This window comes from Zingiber officinale, chromosome 2A (genome assembly GCF_018446385.1).
Source record: "Zingiber officinale cultivar Zhangliang chromosome 2A, Zo_v1.1, whole genome shotgun sequence".
Classification (NCBI taxonomy): Eukaryota; Viridiplantae; Streptophyta; class Magnoliopsida; order Zingiberales; family Zingiberaceae; genus Zingiber; species Zingiber officinale.
Genome location: NC_055988.1, coordinates 41,383,130 through 41,407,788, shown reverse-complemented (window position 1 = coordinate 41,407,788; position 24,659 = coordinate 41,383,130). Strand labels below are relative to the sequence as shown.

The following is a 24,659-nucleotide window of genomic DNA, read 5'->3' as shown; positions in this document are numbered from 1 at the left end:
CTCCGTGAGTACTTTCGTTGGGCAATTTACTAGCAATTCGAAATGATAATTATAAAGGCAGTACAAGAAATGCTAATAAATAGTAAAACAAAGCTATACCGACAGAAGGAAAGCTACAAGGAAAAGAGCGCGTTGTCGGAGCTTCGTTAGCGTCGTTGGAGCGCTGAGCAGCAGAGCAAGTAGTCTAAGAGTTCTGAGTTGATGTTTTCAGCTCTGCCTCTGCCCCATCTTTTATATGAAGCTCGGGGGGCCCTGGATCCCTTCCGGGCACCCTGGTGAGACGTGGCAAGTCCAACCAGCGAGCTCCAAGTGGCGATGTGCGATCAGGATAATTTTTGCCTCCAGGGCGCCCTGGTGCCTCCCGGGCGCCCGGACCACCTTTTTCCAACGAACAACTTTCCTGCAAAACAAAGTTAGTTCGAGACAAATAGATCCTGCAAAATAAAGTGTTAGCATAGTTTATGAGTTCAGTATAAGAAGTATAACTTAGATTCCGTCTTTCCAAGACCAGAATCTAGTCACGATCTCGACTTAGATATCCGAAATGGATCTAAGCCGGATCGATGCCTAATGTTCCCTTCCCGGGAACGCGTCCTCACAGTCACTCCCTTCCAGTGACTTACCTTTACTTACCTACCAGACGTCCGGTCAGCCCTTCAACCCGTCTGGACTTCTCGCCAGCTATCCGGTCAGCCCGTCGACCTAGCTGGACTTCTCGCTAAGCGTCCGGTCAGCCCGTCGACCCGTTTGGACTTCTCGCCAGCTATCCGGTCAGCCCGTCGATCTAGCTGGACTTCTCGCCAAGCGTCCGGTCAGCCCGTCGACCCGCTTGGACTTCGTGCTAGACATCCGGTCAGCCCATCGACCTGTTTGGACTTAGCCTGCACACTCGATCAGAGTGTTAGATCACGACACACCTAACTTAACCTGATTTGTCATTCATCAAAACCTGAGTTAGACCGTTAGTGCTAACCGCACCAACAATTGTAAATGCAATGGATTTGGTACAAGTATGCAAACACCGACTCCAAAATATGAGAGAAGATGGTTGGGATTCATTTTTAGAAAAGGTTCACTATTTTTGTCGACAACATTACATTGATTGTCTCAAAATGGATGATATGTTCACACGTTGGGCACCACGTGGTCGCCCCCATCGTAATCCTCCAAAAGTGACAAATTACATCACTATCAAGTTGAATTATTCTATGGTGTTATTGATATGCAACATCAAGAATTAAATGATCGTTTCTCAGAGGCAAGTACAGAGTTGCTTCTTTGTGTAGCTTGTTTGTGTTCACAAAACTCTTTTTTGGCTTTTGACAAGAAAAAATTGTTGCAACTGGCTGAGTTTTATCCACAACATTTCTCAAGATTTGATCTTCTTGTACTTGATGATCAACTTGAAACTTATATATGTGATATGCATTATAATAAAACATTTCAAGGATTGAAAGACCTCAGTGATCTTTCAGAGAAGTTAGTTATGTCAAAGAAAAGTATGGTGTATCCATTGGTTTTTAAGCTTTTGACATTAGCATTAATTTTACCGGTTGCGGCCGCGATGGTAGAGAGAGTGTTTTCTGCCATGAGAATTGTGAAAGACAGGTTGCGCAATCGAATGAGTGATGATTGGATGAATGATAGTCTTATTGTCTATGTAGAGAAAGATATATTTCTAATGGTTGATAATGAAGCTATTATACAAAAGTTTCAAAATATGAAGACTCGGAAAGAACAATTGTAAGGTAATTATATTGTGATATTTGATTTCAATTGTATGTTTTGTTAACAAAAGAAATAACTTCTTGACTTAAAATCTTTACAACTCTCCTTTGAAATTAATATATTCTTTAAAAAATCATGTAGTTCTACTAATGCTGAATATGTCACGTTATCACTATAAGTTTTAGCTTTCCATTTTGAATTTTGATAGCAAGTGCTAATTTATTTGATTCATTTGCAACTATTTCTATGCAGATTTCAATGTGGATGATGTTGGCTTGATATTTGAAAATTATGAAGAACTTTTGAGTGCATCTCATAGCCAAGAATCTGTTTGAAGATGGTGGATTAGATAGTTTTTTTTTATATTAGGGAGGCTAATCCGGTTGGACAAGCTCATCGGGTTAATTTTCATTTTGTCATTTGGGGTTTAATTATTATGTTAGCTTCTATGTATCATGTTCTGTTCTATTATATAACGAAACATGATTAACTATTCCTTTCTCTAGTTCTTTCCAATGAGACACACTCAATATATATATTGCCTAGTCTCTATTGATCTTTGATTTTATACCATGTATAATTTTGCAATTATAAAATTTTAATTTTGTTTTACTTTATTAAATATATTATATTATTGCCTACACTGAATTAATATCCTAGCTCCACCCCTGGGACGAGCGAGGCGAATAAGGCGAAGAATTGGACTGTGGTTTCAGAGTCAAAGATGAGGATGATAGAAATAAGGGCTACCTTCTATGATCGTAGTTGGCTGGTAGTTAAAGAAATAACAACCATGTATATTGCAAGTTTAATCTGAATGGATAGAAGAAAGAAGAAATCCGTATTTATAATTATAATAAAAAAATTAATTAAAAAAATATATAGTTGAATTAAAAATAAAATTAAAAGTTGTAAAAAGAAGATTTGTCAATGTGAAACATGTTTCCAACCTTATGTGTAATTAATTAAAATTTTTGGAATTAATAAAAAAATTTGAAAACAAAGCTTTATACTTAATATTTTCTTGGTGGTTATTTTTTTCTACTTGGTATTATTTTTTTCCTCTTAACATGGAACCCTCTAGGGCTAGGTTGCAGCCCAGGATAACACGTGAGTGGTTCCGTCTCTGAGTGTAGATGAGTATTTTAATAGAAAGATATAGATAAGATATTATTTTGATAATTTTTTTAAGAGTATTTTTTTAATAATATGGATAAAAACTGTTTATATAAGATATGTATATTTCCTACTTAGGTGGCGATCCTGTCAATGTACGGATTTGAGGCTGCCATTTTAGGTTGTGAGATTTAGAGGATCCACAATAGCTAGGGATATTTCTCCCAAGTATTTGTAGCTCCCACTTCCACATCATCTTTCAAATATTCGACTATTCAAATATCTCAGCTTTCACAATGAAATATCCCACCAATCAAATATTTATCAGTCCCACCCATCAAATATTCACTCTCAAATATCTTCAATTCCACAATCAAATATCTCATCAACCAAATATTTATAGGGCCCACGACCATTGAATTAACTTACATTTAATTTTAAGAAAAATATAATAGAATATATATAAATTTAAGTTCATACAAATATAAATATTTTATAAATTTAAAATTAATACAGAGATACAAACCATTTTTAATTAATAAAATACATAATGATAAACTACAAAACAATTAATAAAATAAACATGCAACTGATAAAATAAACTATAGAAATTAACTACATGTTCAATTTTTTCTTCAGTTGTTCACATATCGCAAGATGATTTTGAAGTTGTTCATCAGTCATGTCTCGTGTGTCCATTACGAGGAGTTAATGTACCTGGATGAGTTGATCAACTTTCTTATTGTTATTATATTCTTTCAAATGTGTCATTGATTGTTGCATAGCCTGATTCAATTCATCTATTAGGTTTACTCTTTCTTTGCCTTTCCTCTTTGCTACCTTCTGTCCCATTGGACGAGATCGGATTTCTCTATCATCTATATCAGTAGTTGTGTTAGGATTAGAAGAGTCAGTATGTGCACCTGATGATTTTGATGTTCTTGCTTTTTTTGTAGCCCGTCGCTCTGAGGATTGGGGAGCATACAAAGGACTATCTTTCACGATTCTCCACACATGCTCATATTGGAAAGTAGTTTTAAAAGTACTCTTGTATTCTTCATGAGCTCGCACCATCAAATCCTCGTCACTCCATCCGCTTGGTCGATCATTATACCATTTATTGTAGATTCCATTGTATCTATTTACGATCTTTTTCAATAAAGCCCAATGTGATTTTGCTTTCTCCGCAGTTCTCTTTTTAGCTCTCTTAACTCGATTGGTACTGAAGTATGCCACAGCTCGTTTCCAAAATAACTCACTCTTCTAGGCATTACCAACTACTGAATCTTCACTCATAATTGTGTAGACCGCTGCAAGGAGCTTATCATCTGCTACTGTACATACTGTTCGCTTGCTATGGTCTTCATCTGATTCGTTGTCCATCTCTGGTGCTTGATTGAGAATAATATCGTCGGACCCTATTTCAGATGAGAATGGAGGAAATTATGAATCGAGGATTGCATAAGGTGTACATTTATCACTGTCAGTTGCATCAACACTAGCTCTTCTCGATTCATTTGATTGAATCTCTGGTGATTGAAGCGGATTAATTCCATGAGATGGGGCTTGCATGAAATACTGACTACTCTGCCAATATTCTGGAGGATATGTATAAAACGGAGCTCGAGGGTCGCCACTCAAAGAATTTGGATAACTTTAAAAATTATGGTAATATGGTGGTGGGTATGGAAAAAGTTGGAAATTTGGTGGATGTTGAGTGGGAAATGGAAATTGAGGATTGAAGAAATTAGGACGGACTTGAGAACTTTCTTCACTAGAATTTTCGTCGATATTTGGAGAGTTGAACAAATCCCTAAAATAATGACTAGAATTTTTATCCATTTTTCTCTAAATTTTTGGTAGACAATGGGTATGGAAATGATGAAAAAAGATGAAAGAAATGATGTATATATAGGGAGAAATTGAATATTACCTAACATTTAATTTTTCGAACGTTTAATTTTCTGAATGTTTGATTTTTCAAACGTTTAATTTTTCTAACATGCTCTTATTTTTAATATTTTAATGTTATGAATTTAATTAAATTTAAAAAAATAAAAAAATTTAAAAGTCACAGTAGCCCACCATTTTGGTAGGGCTCACCACATTTAATTAAAAAAAAATAAAAAACTCAAAATAGTAAAGTCCACTATTGTGATGGGCCCCACGAGAGTATGTTCAATGATTTTCATTCATCTCTCAAATATTTTTTATAATAAAATATATTTGAAAGGAAAGATATTTGAAGAAATATCCCTTTCAAATATCTCTCATCGGAGATGCTCTTCTAGAAAAGAAGCAAGCCCTAGGATGGGCTGGTCTAGGCGTGTACTCATAGCAGGAGCAAGACAATAGTCAAAGTTTAGTCAAACTCCCCCGCGCGATTGTAGAATAAGTTGGCGAGCAGACGTTTGAAAATTTGAATTCTTGTGGCCTCGAGCGACACCAGGAGGAGCTGCGAGTGAAGGAGAATGGTGCTGCTCTGCTTCTTGCTCGATCTCCGCACCATCTCTCCGCCGTTGCTCCGCCAGTTGAAGCAGGTGAAAGCCCACCATCTTTGCTTTCGCAGTTGTTATTTTGATTGGTTCACCTTCCGTCCACCCCTTTTGTTCGATCAAATTCCCTTTGATCTGTCATCGATTTGGCTCTTTATCTGTTCCTTATGTCAGATTCCTTTTCATGGTAATTATGTGGTGACATATTATATTTGGGAGGGGGGGATAGGGTTTGTTGCAGCTCGCCAATCTCTACATATCGTCGCCGGTTAGATCGGGGAGGAAGTCGAAGAAGGAGATCCCATTTCTCCGAGACAATATCGCGCTGTGCTACCTCCAGCCAAGCAAACCCTCTTCGCCCACTTCAACGGAGGTCAGTAATGGGTAATGGAATTTGATTTGGAGCATCCTATATCTCTTCTAGCATTGTGTCTCCCAATAGGCCTCGAAGATTGCCAATAAGTAATATAAAATTAAGAGAACTCTTAATATGTACTCACTGTGGGAAACTAAAATGGTCGAATGTGATTGTAAAGCACTTGGATTGTAGGCACTGAACTATCGTCTTATTTTTTACTCTGTATGAAAGTTAAAACTGATTAAATTTCATCATAGTAACCATGAATTTCAATAGTTGAAGGTTGCATACAGACCCGGGGAAAGATTTAGTGTCCGAGACTTTCATCATGCTGTGAACAACATTTCCCTAGACAATCTTTTCCCAGATGTTAAGACCTGTGTGCCAACAGCAGGTAGCACTGAAGGTAATACTAATAACTAAAGATTATAGCTTTCTTCTTTCTCTTCTCAAATAAAGAAGAATTTGATGTTGCACTGAAGATCTCGTTGTTGTCTCCCTACAGTCAGATTGTAGCCTAGCAGAAAGGAAGTTGACTAATATGCAATACCACACACACTTAGTTATATAGTTTGTTTACTTTTAGGCTTTGCAGAGATGACACTTGCAGACCTTTTGAACAACAATGCTCTGTACAAATGGGGCAGTGACAATCTCCCAAAGAAAGTAATTGTCATTTGTTCAACCATTTCTGCAAGCACTGGATCTCTTCGGAAATCACTTATGGTATGCAGTTTAAACAAATAGGATTACTTTTGTGGTGAAAAATTCTTCTATGTGGTTCTTTGCTTTTATCATTTCCAGGATGCAGCAGATAGATGCATTGCAGTGGAGTTTGTAGTACTGGTAGAGGGAGAGACAAATATCTATCATGATGATGCTGAGAAACTCATGCAATTTACCAACAGTGTTTGTGACCTTGAGAGTTGTGTTATCAGGAGTTACATAATGGGTAAATTCTTGCGGCTTAGTAAAATTAGAAAATCATCTGTCTTAATCATGCTTAAACATGCTAATTACTTTTAGCTTAACAGTTAGAAAAGATCCTAAAAGATTGTTTGTTATTATTTAGGATATGATTAATATCAACCTTTAAGATTATATATTTGACTGGCCAGAATTTATTTGCGCAACCCAAAATGATTAGCAGTTATATCAATTACATATTTTTTGCGATTTCTGTTTCCAGTAGCAGCTAAAACAACCCAAAATGATATATTTGACTGGCCAGAATTTATTTGCGCAACCCAAAATGATTAGCAGTTATATCAATTACATATTTTTTGCGATTTCTGTTTCCAGTAGCAGCTAAAACACTTATTCATACTCAGAAGTTGTCAACAATAGGAAAAAAACTTTCTGTGAAGTCTTAGTAAACTTAAAAATAAAATGTATAAATTGCAGATACTTGGCTCTTAAATGGCCTGGTGAAAACATGGTTCCAAGAGATTAAGAATGATGCAGAGGAACCACTACAAGCTGTGTTTGTGTTAGGAAATGCCCTTGCCAATTCTGCAGATCGAATCTGTTGCAATTTGTTTCCTTCCTCGACTCATATTAGTGATGGTTTCATCTCTTGTCAGGTAATCCCATTTATATGATTCATACCAGCTCATAGCATTATTTGCCACTTGTTGGCTTCAGTGATTTAACATCAGATTTTTTTTTTCTTATATTTCATAGAAGTACTAACCAAACAAGTGCAATAATTATCCATAGGATAACTTGTATATTAAGATTAATATGGTTTCTTGAACTATCTGCATAACTAAGAGAATTTATAAGATTTTTAAATGCTAATTTTTCCTTCCAAATAATAGCAGTTCTGCTTCTTTATAATTGGACTAGAACTTGTTACTAGTAGAGCTAGGAATTGAATGCAAAGGGTTCTTTGAATGCTGATCCAGTGTTTGAGATCATCATATAAGATGATGTGGGTTAAATCTATTATGGATGACTATGGAGTCACCTAACCCAGGCCAAAGGGTATATATTGAAACAATAAAGTGACTACTGTATTACCAAAAATTTTGTTTTCTTGATCCTACCAACTAAAACTGTTATTGTTGGTCTCAAGCCAGATGTAAATGGTTAAAGGGTTCCATTAGATATAAATATAAATTTTCTAACCTTTGAACATAAATCTTAGCTTTATTTTTTACGAGACTAGGACATCATCCATAAATGATTCAGGGGAGCTTCGCCATTTGGGTTCCTCAATATGCAAAGGATGGGCGAGGAGAATGCCTAGAAGAAATCCATCACATCTATGCCCGGGTATGATACAAAATAAGTAGAGGTTGTTGCGTTGTTGTGGGCCAATGCATGTAAAGAAGTTGATCCATAAATGATACTAAAGACATGAAAATAAAGTATTCTACCACTTAGTAGAGAAAAAGGTACATGAATTAATAGATAGCATGAGGTGGAAACTATATGTCCCAAATTTTACTTGTGTACATGCACATGATACATCATAATACATGCATATCAAGTAGATGATAACACATGAATTTGATAATACCATTTTTCTGAAAAGTATAGTAATATGTGGTTTAGTGAATGAAATTTTATGAAATATAAAACAAGAAAAAAGCATTGCGAATGCATTCTAGCGCATCCTTAGTTAGTAAAGATTAGTATAAATATAAAAGTTATGTTTATTTCATAATGAAAAGTATTAATAGTAAAGAACTTTAGAATCAAATTTTAGCAAGTATATCCATATCATACATGTCGAGTTTGTTGGGTTAAATAATCCCTGTCTTACGGTTGGGTTAGACCACAATGGGTTGATAATGTGGCAATATAACTTAAATTAGCTACAAATTTAATGTTGTTAAATTGAGTGCGAAGAGTAGTTGTGCTTGGATGGTTTTGGGGAGTGATTTGGAGCTCGAGGTTAGAGGCTGAATGGAGGAATGACTTGAAGTACTTGAGGGTGGGGAACCCACATCAAGAAAGAGTTTGGCTGACTTGAGAGCCTACAACCTTGATCAAGGAGGGAACGTGGATGATTCAAGGAGGAGGCACTTGGATGACTTGAGGGTGGTGAGCCTAGATCGAAGATGAGCTAAAGACCCGAAGACTGCGAACCCTATATTGTAATTATGTGGATGTAATCTTGGGTTTGTTTTTGACCATGTAATATATATTGATGTGTAATTTTTTGGTAGTAAGGTACTTAAGGTGTAGTTGTTAACTTTGGATTCATATTTATTGACCAACTCAAGGCTTACGGTGTGTTGTAAACCAGTAAGGGGATTGCCCTACCATTCCAGTTGATTGAAACAAGGTACTCTAATTGATGGACAGGCCAATCAACTAGACCTTGGGTTTGGGCAAACAAATATTTCTATTTGAGCTCTTAGTTAATGAATGCTATTTAGTCAACTTAATAGATGAGAAGTCAATTAAAATATAGCCATTAAAGTGCAATGATCATATTTACGTGCTCCAGTCAACTAGACTAGTATATCAGCTAGCTAGATACAACAAATCTAAATTAATTGTTGTAGATTCTATTACTTTGTTTGCTTTTGAAATACATATTTAATTGAATCTGAGTACTGCTTTTGACAAATTCTAGCAAATTCTTCTCTTTAATAAAATTCAGGTTCATAATTAATAATAATTTTTTATTTAATAAGTTGATTTTATTTTTTTAATATGTTGGCCTACAAAATTTATATTAAGGGTCGGTAGTCAATGAGGAAAAAGTTCTCACTTTCTTCTTCATGGTGGTGGATTGACAACCTAAGATTGATGGCACAACATGCGCAAAGGGAAGATACACAACATGAGTAGAGGTAGATTGAGTAGAGAGGGAGATCTCGTGGTGAATCATTTGTGATCAGATTTGATAAAATGGCTGAATCCTCTTTCTTTGATGATCTTTCCTTTAAATAAGAATTGCTGGACAACCTATTTCAGACAAGAACATAGTTATAGCAATTACACTAATTACTGCTAATCTACTTTAGGGAAGAATATATATTGTAATTACTGCTAATCTACTTTAAGTATGAATATATATAGCTAACACACAAATTATGGTAAATTAGATCTTGAAATCTTAGCCATAATTTTTGCAATAATCTTAACAATTGACAACCCATAACCTCTGCCATTGATATCCCCCCTCAAATTGATGCTGATGAGATCATCAATTTGGTAACCAGAAAATGATATCATTGTCGTGAGAGAGCCTTAGTAAATACATCAGCAGTCTTGAACAGTGGTGATATGAGGTAGAAAAATAACATGAGCATCATATGCTTCACGAATAGAGTGACAATTCACTTCTGTGTGCTTGGTGCACTATATTTTGGATAACACTAGTATTATCTGCATGAAGTGGAGTAGGAAACCCAAGCTCACCCAACAGTCCTCGAAGCCAAACAATGTCAGAACATGCAAAGGACATAACACGATATTCAGACTCAGTAGAGGATTTCGACACCCGATCTTGCTTTTCCAAGAGACAAGAGAGTTGCCAATGAACATGCACCAACTAGTAATGGAATGTTGAGTATAAGAACAACTAACCCAGTCAGCATCACTATATGCAACCAAGTGAATAGGAGAATCCATAGGAAAGAAAAGACCTCTGGTAAAAGTTCCTTGCAAATAGTGAATAATGCGGTGAACAACAACCAAGCGAAGGTGCCGAGGGGTCTACATAAATTGACTAATTTGTTGGACAACAAAAGAAATGTTAGGCCAAGTAATACTTAGATAATTCAAGCTCCCCACTAAATGTCTATATAAGGAGGGATCAGGAAGAAAATCACCCTTATCACGATGATATTTAACATTCACTTTTAAGGGAATATTAACAGATTGAGCATTTCGAAGGCCAACCAATGTAATTATCTCCTGAATGTATTTATGCTGATTTAAGAAAATACCAATCGTTATAGAGTTCACTTCAAGGCCTAAAAAATAGCGTAAAAGACCCAGGTCCTTCATATGCAAAGAGCCTTGAGAAATCAATTTTAGTTCTGTAATAATGATATCATCAACATATACTAGGAGCAAAACAATTCCTTTAGCAGTCTCGCAAATAAACAAAGAGGAATCATATTGACTTTGGATAAAAGAGAAGCGAATAAGCGTGGATCGAAACTTATCAAACCAAGCAACGCGGAGATTGTTTTAAATCATAGAGTGACTTTTTTAGTTTATAGACATCAGAAGAGGGTGTAGAAAATAATCCTGGTGGTGGAGTCATATAAATTGTTTCCTTAAGATCCCCATGTAGAAAGACATTCTTAACATCCATCTGTCATAATGAACAACCCTTATAAGCAGCATTTGCTAGAGCAAGTCACACTGTCGTTATTTTTGCTATGGTGCAAATGTTTCCTCATGATCAACTCCAAACTCTTGTCGATTTCTGAGTGCCACCAACCTTGCTTTGTATCAATCAAGTGAGCCATCAGATCTCAGCTTAATACAATATACCCATTTACAACCAATGGGTTTGATATTAGTGTGCAGGGAACAATATCCCAAGTATAGTTCTCTTGAAGAGCTTGAAGTTCCTCTTGCATAGCTTTCTCCCAACATACATGATTAGTGGCCTGAGAATAAGAAGTAAGAGCTGTAATATCAGCTAAATAGCATAAAACCATACCTATCAGGAGGACGACTGATACGATTAGATCTTCGAGGAGCCACTGAAGTGGGTAATGGATCAGGGTCAGGAAGGATTTGCGATGATGGGGGCTGTCGTTATTGATAGACAAAACCAGGTTTAAAACGCTCAATGGAGGGAGATATATCATTAAAGCTAGGAAGAAGAACACCATTTGAAGGGAGATCTTGCCATTGAAAATAGTGCTCATGTTAAAAAAAACCACATTTCTAGAAACACAATCGATTAGTGGTTGCATCATAACACAGAAATCCTTTGTGAGTAGTGCTATATCCCATAAATGCACACCTTACTGATTGAGCTGTAAGCTTGTGGCGTTCATGTGAATGTAAGTGAACAAAGCAAACACATCCAAAAGTGTGTAGCATACGATAATCAGGTTGCATACCAAAAAGACAGAAGTAAGGAGAATCAAAATTCAATTGTTGAGAAGGTAGCCGATTAATCAGATAAACTGCAGTTGACAGAGCTTCCACCCAAAATCTTGGTGGAACTGATGTCTCTAAGAGTAAAGTGGAAACCATATCCAGCAAATAACGGTTCTTCCATTCAACCATCCCATTCTGTTGAGGGGTATAAGGGTATGATCGTTGAGATATAATGCCTTTCTGTTGTAGGAAAGCTTGGAAATCATGTGACATATACTCACCACCATTATCAAACCATAAAACATTAATGGAGGTGGAAAATTGAGTCTCAATATAAGCCACAAAAATTTTAAAAACAGTCAACACTTCAGCTTTGGTACGTAGAAAATATATCCATGTGAAACGACTATAGTCATCAATGAATGTCATGAAATATTTATACTACGCATGTGAAATGATAGGAGTAACACCCCAAACATCACTATGTATAATCTCAAAACATGTATTAGCACGAGTACCATAAGTAGGAAAAGGTAGCACTTTACTCTTTCCTAGTTTACAAACAGAGCAATTAAGAGAGAAATTATTAAAAGAACATTGATTTTTGTTGCCAAGAAAACCATGCTTTATCAAATGAGACAATATCACATTATTTGGATGGCCCAATCATTTTTGCCAAACGTCAACCTTATTTTCAATAATATAGAAGCCAAAGATAAAGTTCTAGGAATAGTAAATTACAATGGAAATAATTTGCCCACTTTAAGCCCCCTCGCAGTCACCTTCCCTAACCTCTGATCCTGCACAAGACAACCACGACGAGAGAAATTTACATTACAATTATTATCCACCAACTGCAATAGAAATTAAACTAGTAGACAACCTAGGAGAGACAAAAATATGATGAAAGGAAGGTCCAATATCACCAATGGCTGTAATTGGAAAATTACTACCATTAGCAATCTGAATATTTTGTTTACCAGTATACTTTTGAAAATTATGCAGCCAATCAGGTGATCCAGTCATATGATTTGATGCCCCAAAATCAACAAACCAAGGAGAAGAAACAATCTTACCTTGACCATGAAGTACAAGAATAGAAAATGCTGTGATGATCATCTGTTGGACCATTTACAGAGTAGCAAAAGACTGATTTGTGCCCGCAATTGTGGTTGTAGAACTGATAGTGGTATGGTCTGAGATAGCAGCCTGAAAAGCTTGGCCTCGTCGATTTCCTGGCCATGTAGGACATTGCTTGATAATGTGTCCATTCTGTTTAAATAATTGCAGAATTTCCTACCACAATTGCGGGCAATATGCCTAAACTCTTTGCAACTATAGCACTGCATTTGTCCCTTTCCTTGGTTCTTCCCTTAAGCAGCATAAGCAACATTAACAACCGCAGATATCTCCTTGGACGAAGCTAGAGCCATTCTTTGTTCTTCACGCAACAATTCTCCAAGACATGTATCCAGGGAAGGGGACAGGATTTCTATTTAGTAATCTAACCTATGCAACTTCAAATTCTGGCCTTAGTTTTATCTAAACCTGATCGCGTCTACTATCTTCATGAATTGCTTGAAGGCTAGCTAAGGCATCTTTAGGTACCTTTGAATACATAAGACCAGAATATTCGCTCCAAAGATTAATAAATCCAGAATAATACTCCTCGAGAGGGAGATTACCTTGACTAAAGTTACCAATCTCAAGTTCTAGTTGAAATTTTCTTGCAGTGTTATCTTGATGATATATGCATTGCAGATAATCCCACATCTCCTTATGAGGTTCAATAGAATCTAAAACCCAAGAGATGATTCGAGCATCCTTTGCCTCCTATTGACTAAGTTTTATACATTCTTTAGGAGCAGGAGCATACCCGCCAATGTGATTCCAAAGCTCCTTCCCCTTTAGAAACATTCTGAACTAAAATTCCCATGCTGTATAATTCCTTTTTGTAAATTTGATAGCCAAAGTCTTTAGATATTCTTCCAAGAAAATTCTCAGCAAACATTCTTCCAAACAAAATGCAATCTCAAAGCTAAAGTTGTTAATCAGAAATTAATCAACCAAAAAAAATGAAAGCAAATCAGAAAACTTTGTAAGATAGAAGCAAAAAGAAACTGACAGAGATTCGAAGATTCAGTTATAAATTTTAGAGTCTAGCTTTGATACCATGACAAGATTTAATAATATGGCTGAATCCTCTTTCTTTGATGATCTTTCTTTCAAATAAAAATTGTTGTACAACCTATTTTAGACAAGAAAATATTTACAACAATTACACTAACTATTGCTAATCTACTTTAGGTAAGAATATATAATGTAATTACTGCTAATACACAAATTATGGTAAATTAGATCCTGAAATCTCAACCATAATTTTTGCCATAATCTTGGCAATTGACAGCCCACAACCTTTGCTATTGATAATTTGTTCATTGTAACATGGGGATCATGCAATGGTATTGGTTTCTTTCATGAAGGCAGGAACAAATCACTTGTCTTCAACAAATAGATATATGGGTAAGGATCATGTGCATGTGCAGTGGGGCAAAGCAAATGAGGTATACAATAGTGAGGATGGTGATGACCAATGATGTATCCTAGGGTTGACTGCAATCAAGAAGGGAAGGTGAGCAACATTTGTAGGGCTTGCAATGACTATCAGAAGGGTGTGGGGGAGGCTTATGGCAGCTAATGAATGGGCTTTTTGTAGCTGTTAGTGCATTGAGCTCACATGGGAAGTAGAGTGTTCAGCTAGAAGCGTTGAACTTGCCAATAGAGAGAAGGCAGCTTCCTTGATTCTTATTCTTGGTTGGAAAGAGGGTCAAGGGAGTGTAGGTCATTACAGTGTAATTCCTTAAAAGAAATGGAAGTAGGTAAAAGTGTATGGTTCGAATGGTATTCTCATCAAAGTTGTAAGTGTTTTAGGATCAAGGTATAATTTGGTTAGGAAGCTATTCAATAAAATTTTGGAAATTCATAAGATGCTAGAGGAATAGAGAAAATATTTTTAGTAACTATTTAGGAAAAAAAAAGATGTATACAATATGGTTCTAATTATAGAAGAATTGATTGATAAGTGATTCCATGAGCTATGAGAAAGAGTTACAAGGTGAGAATAGAAGAGGAGATATATCCTAAAATTAATTTGATTTCACATTCAAAAAATTGGCAAAATATGAAAGCAACTAATAAAAAACATAGGGCAAAAAAGTTGAATTTGCATATGATTTTTATTAATTAAAAAAAGCTTATGATAAAATTCCTAAACAACAATTCTAATGTGCTTAAGAGAAAAGAGAAAGATATAGTGATATTTTATACTGGCATAATTAAAGATATGCATGATAATATACGTACTAGTGTTAGAGTTGCAGAGTGTGACAAATGATTTTTCAATAACTATAATTTTATATCGCATGCCAACTCTTAACCCCATTGTTTTTATATTAGTTTGAATCAAAAGATAAATCACCTTATTATATATATTTTTTGCTTAAAATATTGCTAATTGATAAAAGTGTAAATAGATGAAATTTGATGTTTGAATGGTGAAGAAAAAGTTTAGAAATTAAAATTTTAAGTGAATTCATTGGAATAATTAAGATCTATTGACATGAATATCTTTCAAGAGTTTAAGATATTTTGGACCTATCATTAAATAATGATGAAGATATCTTTAATAGAATAATTAATTAGTGGTTAAAACAGGAGGTGCTTCTTGTGTGCTCTTTATATTTAAAAAAAAGTGACTATAGTACCACCCAACATACTTTGGATAAGAGCATTATTGGGGAAATGATTCTTGCTTTATGGTTTGGTTATATTATGATATTTTTAACAATATGACTTAAGTTAGGTATGTCTTTGATGTTGGTGCATTAAGTATGTAAGTTAGTGATGCTAGATAGACTTCAAACTTGAGGGCAAGTAACTCAGATCAAGTGATTTAGAGTTTAGTAGTAGTTAGTTCAAATTAATAGATTGTGGAGCTTAAGGATTGTGGCTTAGATTGAGGATATTCTCAAGGTTCTCAAAGGCATGAGGCTTGAATATGAGGAAGAGCTTGGTGGATTCTAGAGTAGATGTCTTTGATTGAGGAGATGCTCTGGATACTTACTCATGGTTTGGTGGTTTAAATCGAGAAAGGTCTTGTTAGACTTGAGAGCTTGTTGGAGTCTAAAAAATGGTTAGTATACTAAAGGGCAAGCAACTCAAATCAAGGAAAAGCTTGAAATCTCATGGGTAAGGAGCATAGATTGAGGAGATGCTTGGACAACTTGAGGACAAGCAACCTTAATTGAGGAGTTGAAGACTCGAAGACTATGAATATTATATGGATGCATTATTGGATTTATTTTTGGGCATGTAATTGCCTAAATAATTGGTGAGCTACTTGTGCTTAGCTATTGTGGTCGATAGGTTGTTTGGAGGTTTGGGGTTGACCTTCATCCAAGTTGGTTTCTAGGCTTGGATCAATTAAATAGGCTTATTTAGTTGGCCAAAGAGCTTGGTTGCCCAAAGTAGGGTTCGGTCTGTGAAGCAAGTATCTAGACTATCGAGATTTGAACGTTTGAGAATCAGAATTCGAGAGAGAGAGAGTGAGGAAGAGAGAGAGAGAGTAAGAGAGCAAGAGGTCTAGATGATGCAAGTGAGATTGAAAAGTTGTTTGGGAGATAATTCTAGGATTTCGATTTCATCATAATACTAGTTGATGTACTATGAATTGTTCGTCTCCTACCCTCTATGTTTGTACTCTTATAGGGATTCTAATTAAATACCAATAACTTTGCGTTGGTTGCACCAGAGTGTTTATCCCATTAGATTTCAATGCTATTAAATAGAAGAGATAAGGTAGAAAGTCTGGTTAAATGGATACCTATATCACATAAGGGCCCCCGGTCTTATAGTCTAAATTACACAAATTACTTCATAACATGGAATTGTGATAAACCCATTAAGTTCTAATTAGATAATCCCTTATGAGAATTGATCTCCATTTCAAAGCAATATTCTAGAAGGTCGGCCTCGATGATACGATCTATAGCATCTCCCTTGCATGGTGACCAATCCTTTACATTCATTCAATCAAACACACAATCTATCAATCATACTTCGCACACACATTCAATCAAACAAGAATAAAGTATAAACATGTCATGGAAATAGGAAATTGACAAATCCATAGTGTATATATCATTACATTATAATTACTCCTTACATCTTAGAATTTGGAGGACTACTCCATAGCAAGGGAAATAGAACTCAAAGACATCAAATGAAACAATCTACAATTCAAATCTAAGAAAAAAGAGAAGAGAAAGTTTAGCTGGATGAATCAGAGTCTTTGAGAAGGGGATCCTTGCTAGGAAGATGGACAGTTAGCTGAAATCGGCCTTGGATCGTCGATGAATCACCGGAATCTACTGTGGATCTGGACCTCGTGGGTTTCCCCCTAAAGGGGAAAACCCTTTTCTTCAAATGAGGATCTATGTTCCCTTTTATACCAGGGGCACATGGCCCTTGCTTCATTGCCATAAGGCTGTGCTAAGAGGCACAACCGTGGCATAAATCGTGCTAGTGGCAAAGCACAGCTGTGCCAAAAAGGCACGTCCGTGACATAGATGCTTCGACTGCTAAAGGACATGGTAGTGCTTGTGAGCAGGACCGTGCCTAAAGGCATGACACGAGCATAAATGTAGATGCAAGAAAGACACAACCATGCCCTTGGGCACGACTGTGGCATGAAGTTTGTTGGTGTCTGGCTTAAAGGACATGACAGTGTGCTTGTGAAGTACGACCGTGTGTGCTGCTGAACTCTGTGCCAACGTCCAATTTGCTCCATTTTCGCTTTAAAAAGTGTCCTGTCAATAAAAATACAACGAGAGCAAATATCTGAACCAAAAGAGTGAAAGTATGACATAATAATGAAATAGGGTGCAATAAACATAGATCATGCTCATGAAATGCAAATGGATGTATGATAAACAATACTTAAAAATATGAATAATCTATGCACATAAGTTCCCTTTAATTATGGAACCATGTCAACCCTTTAACTCTAGGAGTGGTAGCAAGGTAATAAGGTAACCAAGTCATCCTTAGGGTTCACCTTTAAAGGTTAAGGCTAAGAGGGTAATTAGGAAGGTAACAAGTAGGCTATCTCTAGTGAATACCTAGTAAACCCTATCAGCTCTAATAAGTATTGAATTCCTAAGAGTGTGATTCCATTACCGTAAATGAGTACATGATGTGTCAACTATCAATTGGAAGAGTTAACAATGATAAAATTGGCATTTTGGGGTACTCTTGAGTCTTGAGGTTATTAGGATATCACAAAAATAAATATCCTCATCATATTCTAGAAGATTTTAGAGTGTACCAATATGTTTTTGTTGGTGCAAGCTGCACCAGAATCAAACCTAAGTTTTGATGTTGTCAAAGGTTCAAGTTAAGTCTTGTTGTGATCTAACAAGTTTACTGAGTGTGTAGAATGTTTACTCAACCGGGAAAGACCTAGTTGGAGGCTAGGCAGGAGAAATCTTAGCAGATCGTGGAACCCAGGTGAAAGTCCAAGAAGGTCGAGGGGAGACGAAGCTTGGCAGTGTGATCGAGAGGTCTGAAGGACCGAAGATCAAAGGAAAAGTCCTGGGGAGCCGATCAAGGCTGAGTGAGAAGTCCAAACTTGATCTGGAGGATCAAAGTTTGGCAGGTAGGTTGAGGTAAGCAAATTGGAGGAGCGACAGTGAGGTCGGGTTCCCGGAGGGAACAACCTTAGGTCGCTGATCCAACTGAAGAAACCGGGAAGGTTTCCAAGTTGAGATCAAGAACAGCTCTACTGTTCTTTTATTACTCATGCATTATTATACTGTTATGCTAACATCTGTGTTGTAGGGTGTTTTTTGTTCTAACACTGTTTTGCAGGTCTAGGCGGATCGGTCGACCGAACCAGAGTACCGGTCGACCGAACCAAGTAAGATCAGCACAGAAGTCAGTCCAGATGAGAACTGACCCAAAGTCCGGTCAAAGCTTGATCGGTCGACCGAAAAGTAAGATCGGTCGACCGAACCTGTTGACTCAGCAAGCCAGTTCATCAGCACCGAATCAGCAAGCAAAGGAAAAAAGGGCTGATCGGTCGACCGAACAAGAGGATCGATCGACCGATCCAATCAGCATTTAATCAGCATTAAAGGGTGATCTCGGCAGATTTCAGCGAACAAGGAAAAACCTTGTTCGGTCGACCGATAAAAGGGTTCGGTCGACCGAACCATTGAAGGCCAGTTAAAGCACAATTACGAGCCAGCGTCAGATTGCCAGCTGGAGGTGATCGAAGTTGGTTCCGTCGACCGAATAGGGGATCGGTCGACCGAACCCTCAGTACTCCTATAAAACCAGGCTCGAAGACAGAGGCGAAAATAACTTTTCTGATCAACTCTTGTGCTCGTTTGCAATCTGTCCACGCTACAAGTCTTCATCAAATTTGCAAGCGACTTCATCCGATTGTCGACCGAGCTACGACTTAAATTCTGCAATTGTCGGTATAGCTTTATTTTTGTACTGCACTTTAATTCTGTAAGATAGTAAAAGTGTTACTATCTTACATATCTGTATTTGTACGATTCACTTTTTTCTGAGGAGTTCGAAAAGAAGGATTATAGTGTTTTGCCCATCGATGCGGTCAAGGACCGCGGGCCTTCGAGTAGGAGTCGAGCTAGGCTCCGAACGAAGTAAACGATTGTGTCTCCTTTCTTATTTTCCGCTGCACGATTCTGACTTAAAAAGAAAAGAATAATTTTAAAAAGAAGCGATATTCACCCCCCCCTATCGCGCTACTCGATCCTATCAATTGGTTCTAAATTTTTGTTTGTTCTGTCTTCCCCTATTTTTGATGTGTGTCAAAGGGGGAGAGATAGTGTATTCAGGGGGAGAGGTTTATTTCAGGGGGAGAAATAAGAATTGAAATTGCTTGTTTACTTTTTGCATATTATTAACTTAACTTTGAACCGTGGTTGCCAAACATCAAAAAGGGGGAGATTGTTGGTGCAAGCTGCACCAGAATCAAACCTAAGTTTTGATGTTGTCAAAGGTTCAAGTTAAGTCTTGTTGTGATCTAACAAGTTTACTGAGTGTGCAGAATGTTTACTCAACCGGGAAAGACCTAGTTGGAGGCTAGGCAGGAGAAATCTTAGCAGATCGTGGAACCCAGGTGAAAGTCCAAGAAGGTCGAGGGGAGACGAAGCTTGGCAGTGTGATCGAGAGGTCTGAAGGACCGAAGATCAAAGGAAAAGTCCTGGGAGCCGATCAAGGCTGAGTGAGAAGTCCAAACTTGATCTGGAGGATCAAAGTTTAGCAGGTAGGTTGAGGTAAGCAAACTGGAGGAGCGACAGTGAGGTCGGGTTCCCGGAGGGAACAACCTTAGGTCGCTGATCCAACTGAAGAAACCGGGAAGGTTTCCAAGTTGATATCAAGAACAGTTCTACTGTTCTTTTATTACTCATGCATTATTATACTGTTATGCTAACATCTGTGTTGTAGGGTGTTTTTTGTTCTAACACTGTTTTGCAGGTCTAGGTGGATCGGTCGACCGAACCAAGTAAGATCAGCACAGAAGTCAGTCTAGATGAGAATTGAGCCAGAGTCCGGTCAAAGCTTGATCGGTCGACCGAAAAGTAAGATCGGTCGACCGAACCTGTTGACTCAGCAAGCCAGTTCATCAGCACCGAATCAGCAAGCAAAGGAAAGAAGGGCTGATCGGTCGACCGAACAAGAGGATCGATCGACCGATCCAATCAGCATTTAATCAGCATTAAAGGGTGATCTCGGCAGATTTCAGCGAACAAGGAAAAACCTTGTTCGGTCGACCGATAAAAGGGTTCGGTCGACCGAATCATTGAAGGCCAGTTAAAGCACAATTACGAGCCAGCGTCAGATTGCCAGCTGGAGGTGATCGAAGCTGGTTCCGTCGACCGAATAGGGGATCGGTCGACCGAACCCTCAGTACTCCTATAAAACCAGGCTCGAAGACAGAGGCGAAAATAACTTTTCTGATCAACTCTTGTGCTCGTTTGCAATCTGTCCACGCTACAAGTCTTCATCAAATTTGCAAGCGACTTCATCCGATTGCCGACCGAGCTACGACTTAAATTCTGCAATTGTCGGTATAGCTTTATTTTTGTACTGCACTTTAATTCTGTAAGATAGTAGAAGTGTTACTATCTTACATATCTGTACTTGTACGATTCACTTCTTTCCGAGGAGTTCGGAAAGAAGGATTATAGTGTTTTGCCCATCGGTGCGGTCAAGGACCGCGGGCCTTCGAGTAGGAGTCGAGCTAGGCTCCGAACGAAGTAACCGATTGTGTCTCCTTTCTTATTTTCCGCTGCACGATTCTGACTTAAAAAGAAAAGAATAGTTTTAAAAAGAAGCGATATTCACCCCCCCTCTATCGCGCTACTCGATCCTATCAATTGGTTCTAAATTTTTGTTTGTTCTGTCTTCCCCTATTTTTGATGTGTGTCAAAGGGGGAGAGATAGTGTATTCAGGGGGAGAGGTTTATTTCAGGGGGAGAAATAAGAATTGAAATTGCTTGTTTACTTTTTGCATATTATTAACTTAACTTTGAACCGTGGTTGCCAAACATCAAAAAGGGGGAGATTGTTGGTGCAAGCTGCACCAGAATCAAACCTAAGTTTTGATGTTGTCAAAGGTTCAAGTTAAGTCTTGTTGTGATCTAACAAGTTTACTGAGTGTGCAGAATGTTTACTCAACCGGGAAAGACCTAGTTGGAGGCTAGGCAGGAGAAATCTTAGCAGATCGTGGAACCCAGGTGAAAGTCCAAGAAGGTCGAGGGGAGACGAAGCTTGGCAGTGTGATCGAGAGGTCTGAAGGACCGAAGATCAAAGGAAAAGTCCTGGGGAGCCGATCAAGGCTGAGTGAGAAGTCCAAACTTGATCTGGAGGATCAAAGTTTGGCAGGTAGGTTGAGGTAAGCAAATTGGAGGAGCGACAGTGAGGTCGGGTTCCCGGAGGGAACAACCTTAGGTCGCCGATCCAATCAAGAAACCGAAGGTTTCGTTGATATCAAGAATTCTGTTCTTTTATTACTCACGATTATTATCCGTTATGCTAACATCCGTGTTGTAGGGTGTTTTGTTCTAACACTGCTTTGCAGTGTCTGGTGGATCGGTCGACCGAACCAGGATCAGACCAGAGATCAGTTCAGATGAGGCAAAGCAGAGTTCAGTCCGGTCAAAAGTAAGATCGGTCGACCGAACCATGTGACTCAGCAAGCCAGTTCATCAGCACCGAATCAGCAAGCAAAGGAAAGAAGGGCTGATCGGTCGACCGAACAAGAGGATCGATCGACCGATCCAATCAGCATTTAATCAGCATTAAAGGGTGATCTCGGCAGATTTCAGCGAACAAGGAAAAACCTTGTTCGGTCGACTGATAAAAGGGTTCGGTCGACCGAACCATTGAAGGCCAGTTAAAGCACAATTACGAGCCAGCGTCAGATTGCCAGCTGGAGGTGATCGAAGCTGGTTCGGTCAACCGAATAGGGGATCGGTCGACCGAACCCTCAGTACTCCTATAAAACCAGGCTCGAAGACAGAGGCGAAAATAACTTTTTTGATTAACTCTTGTGCTCGTTTGCAATCTGTCCACGCTACAAGTCTTCATCAAATTTGCAAGCGACTTCATCCGATTGCCGACCGAGCTACGACTTAAATTATGCAATTGTCGGTATAGCTTTATTTTTGTACTGCACTTTAATTCTGTAAGATAGTAAAAGTGTTACTATCTTACATATCTGTACTTGTATGATTCACTTCTTTCCGAGGAGTTCGAAAAGAAGGATTATAGTGTTTTGCCCATCGGTGCGGTCAAGGACCGCGGGCCTTCGAGTAGGATTCGAGCTAGGCTCCGAACGAAGTAAACGATTGTGTCTCCTTTCTTATTTTTCGCTGCACGATTCTGACTTAAAAAGAAAAGAATAATTTTAAAAAGAAGCGATATTCATCCCCCCCCCCCCCCCCCCCCTCTCCTCTATCGCGCTACTCGATCCTATCAGTTTTGATATCACAATTTGAGAAAATTGGCACGTGAGGATGAGTAGGGAGCTTATCTAATGAAATTGGTACAATAGGGGATCAGTTTCATGTAAGGAACATTTAAGTATGCTTAAAATCATTGAAATAGATTCAAATTGTATAGAATGTGGGTACATCTCAGTTTGGACTTGGAAACACAATGAAAGCAAAACAAAACTAGGACTTTAGGATTAAAGTTCACACAAAATTAATTGTGTTTGGAGAATAGTCGACTAAACTTGGATAACAACCAATTGGATATGGCAAGAGTCTACTTAGTGAAGAAATGAATTGGGACATTTAGCCTTAGGGATAGTTTCATGCATTTGGATGGATAAGAAGCTAGAAAGTTAGCTTATGTCCGAAATGCTTGAAGAAAATCTTTAATTTTTGAATTAAATAAATTGTACCAAAATTTGAAGTTTTAGAGCATTTGTAGGAATCAATGCTTTGTAAAATTTGGTATTTGACACATTAATAGAAATTGATGTATAGTAGGATTAAGCTTGTTTTTGTTTTTGCAAATTTGTTTTTAATTCATATTATAGTGAAATTGACACATGGTAAGATTATTCTATGCTTTGACTTCTATGATTATCATCCATGATTATTTATAAGTTAAATGTATTATTTTGTTCTTGCTCTTAAGGATGATGATATCAATTGATATCATTGGTTGGAGTGTCAATTGGGATGGCCATAGGTAGAGATGCACGATCACACTAGTTTAAGGAAGAACCTTGATTACCTCTCACAAGAAGCCTAGGTTACCTTGTATTGTGTATTGAGACACACATATATAAGTTAGATATTAAGATGATGAATTAAGTTCAAAGAACGTTGTGTATTTAGATGAACTAACCACATCAATACACTTAATCATGTATTGACCAGTCATGGGGAAAACTTATGTACAAGTGATGTGTATATAGTCCAAGGATGATGACTAGAAATTGGTTAAAAACACCATTTTAAAATAGTTTTTAAAAAACTTTGGTAGTGTCTATTTGTTCATACAAGTTACCATTGATGACCTTGATATAAAGCTTGAGCTTGAAACATTGAAAGCTAGGTTTCTAACTCTGTGCTATTCCGTGAAAATAAAGTGTATTTTCATAGAAAATTATTTTAGTTTAAGGCAACAATCGATTGAATCAACGCTATTCAATTGACTCAGCTAGGGGTAGTCAATTAGAATTGGATCAATTGACAAGCACAGTGCAGAAGCACTATGAAATTTTAGACTCAATTGAAACTTGTTTGTTTATGTTGTTTACCCTTATCTTATTTCCCTCATACTTAAGTATTCAAAAGGAGCTTGCCAATGCAAACTAAGGGGAGAAGTGTTGAAGATAGAAAATAAAGACATTGAAGGGAGGCTAAAATTCAAGGTTGGATTTTAGACCTTATGAATCCAAAATTAGATTTTCCTAATTGATAGAAATGTTGAAACCATTGTTGGTGGAATAACTAAGGAGAACCTTAGTTTTTTTTTTGAGGAGTATACCTTAATTGACATTAGTTTTTAGGTGTTTGAGTTATGGATTAAAATTTCATTTTGTTTTGCCCGATACGGGTGAAAAATTTCGTTCCTTTCATGGACCGACACAGGAGGCGTCAATTCGACTCGGTGACGCATTCGAAGGAGTCACGTGGGCCCGACGACGTGCTCGGATGCGCCTTATGGGCAGGAACATCATGGTGGGAGAAACGTCATTGGGCACTCCTCCGGGTGGGGACTGGGAAGGTTTTAATTTAATTAAATGACTTATGTTAATAGTTTCAATTAACTCCTAGCTATGATTGAGATAATTTAAATAGACTTAATTAAATCCTAATAAA

At 37.4% G+C, this 24,659-nt stretch overlaps 1 protein-coding gene across 4 annotated transcripts in view; it reads left to right on the top strand.

The window, feature by feature from the left end:
- The first annotated feature begins 5,142 nt into the window (after positions 1-5,142).
- The window catches only part of LOC122041056, a 28,950-nt gene continuing 9,433 nt past the window's right edge, over positions 5,143-24,659 (top strand). For all 4 annotated transcript variants that reach the window (XM_042600598.1, XM_042600594.1, XM_042600596.1 and 1 more), the window contains exons 1-6: positions 5,143-5,384; positions 5,569-5,712; positions 5,974-6,103; positions 6,284-6,423; positions 6,502-6,649; positions 7,102-7,280. In XM_042600598.1, the coding sequence (XP_042456532.1) occupies positions 5,316-5,384; positions 5,569-5,712; positions 5,974-6,103; positions 6,284-6,423; positions 6,502-6,649; positions 7,102-7,280 (810 nt within the window). In that variant the 5' untranslated portion in view covers positions 5,143-5,315. The remainder of the gene's footprint in view (positions 5,385-5,568; positions 5,713-5,973; positions 6,104-6,283; positions 6,424-6,501; positions 6,650-7,101; positions 7,281-24,659) is intronic.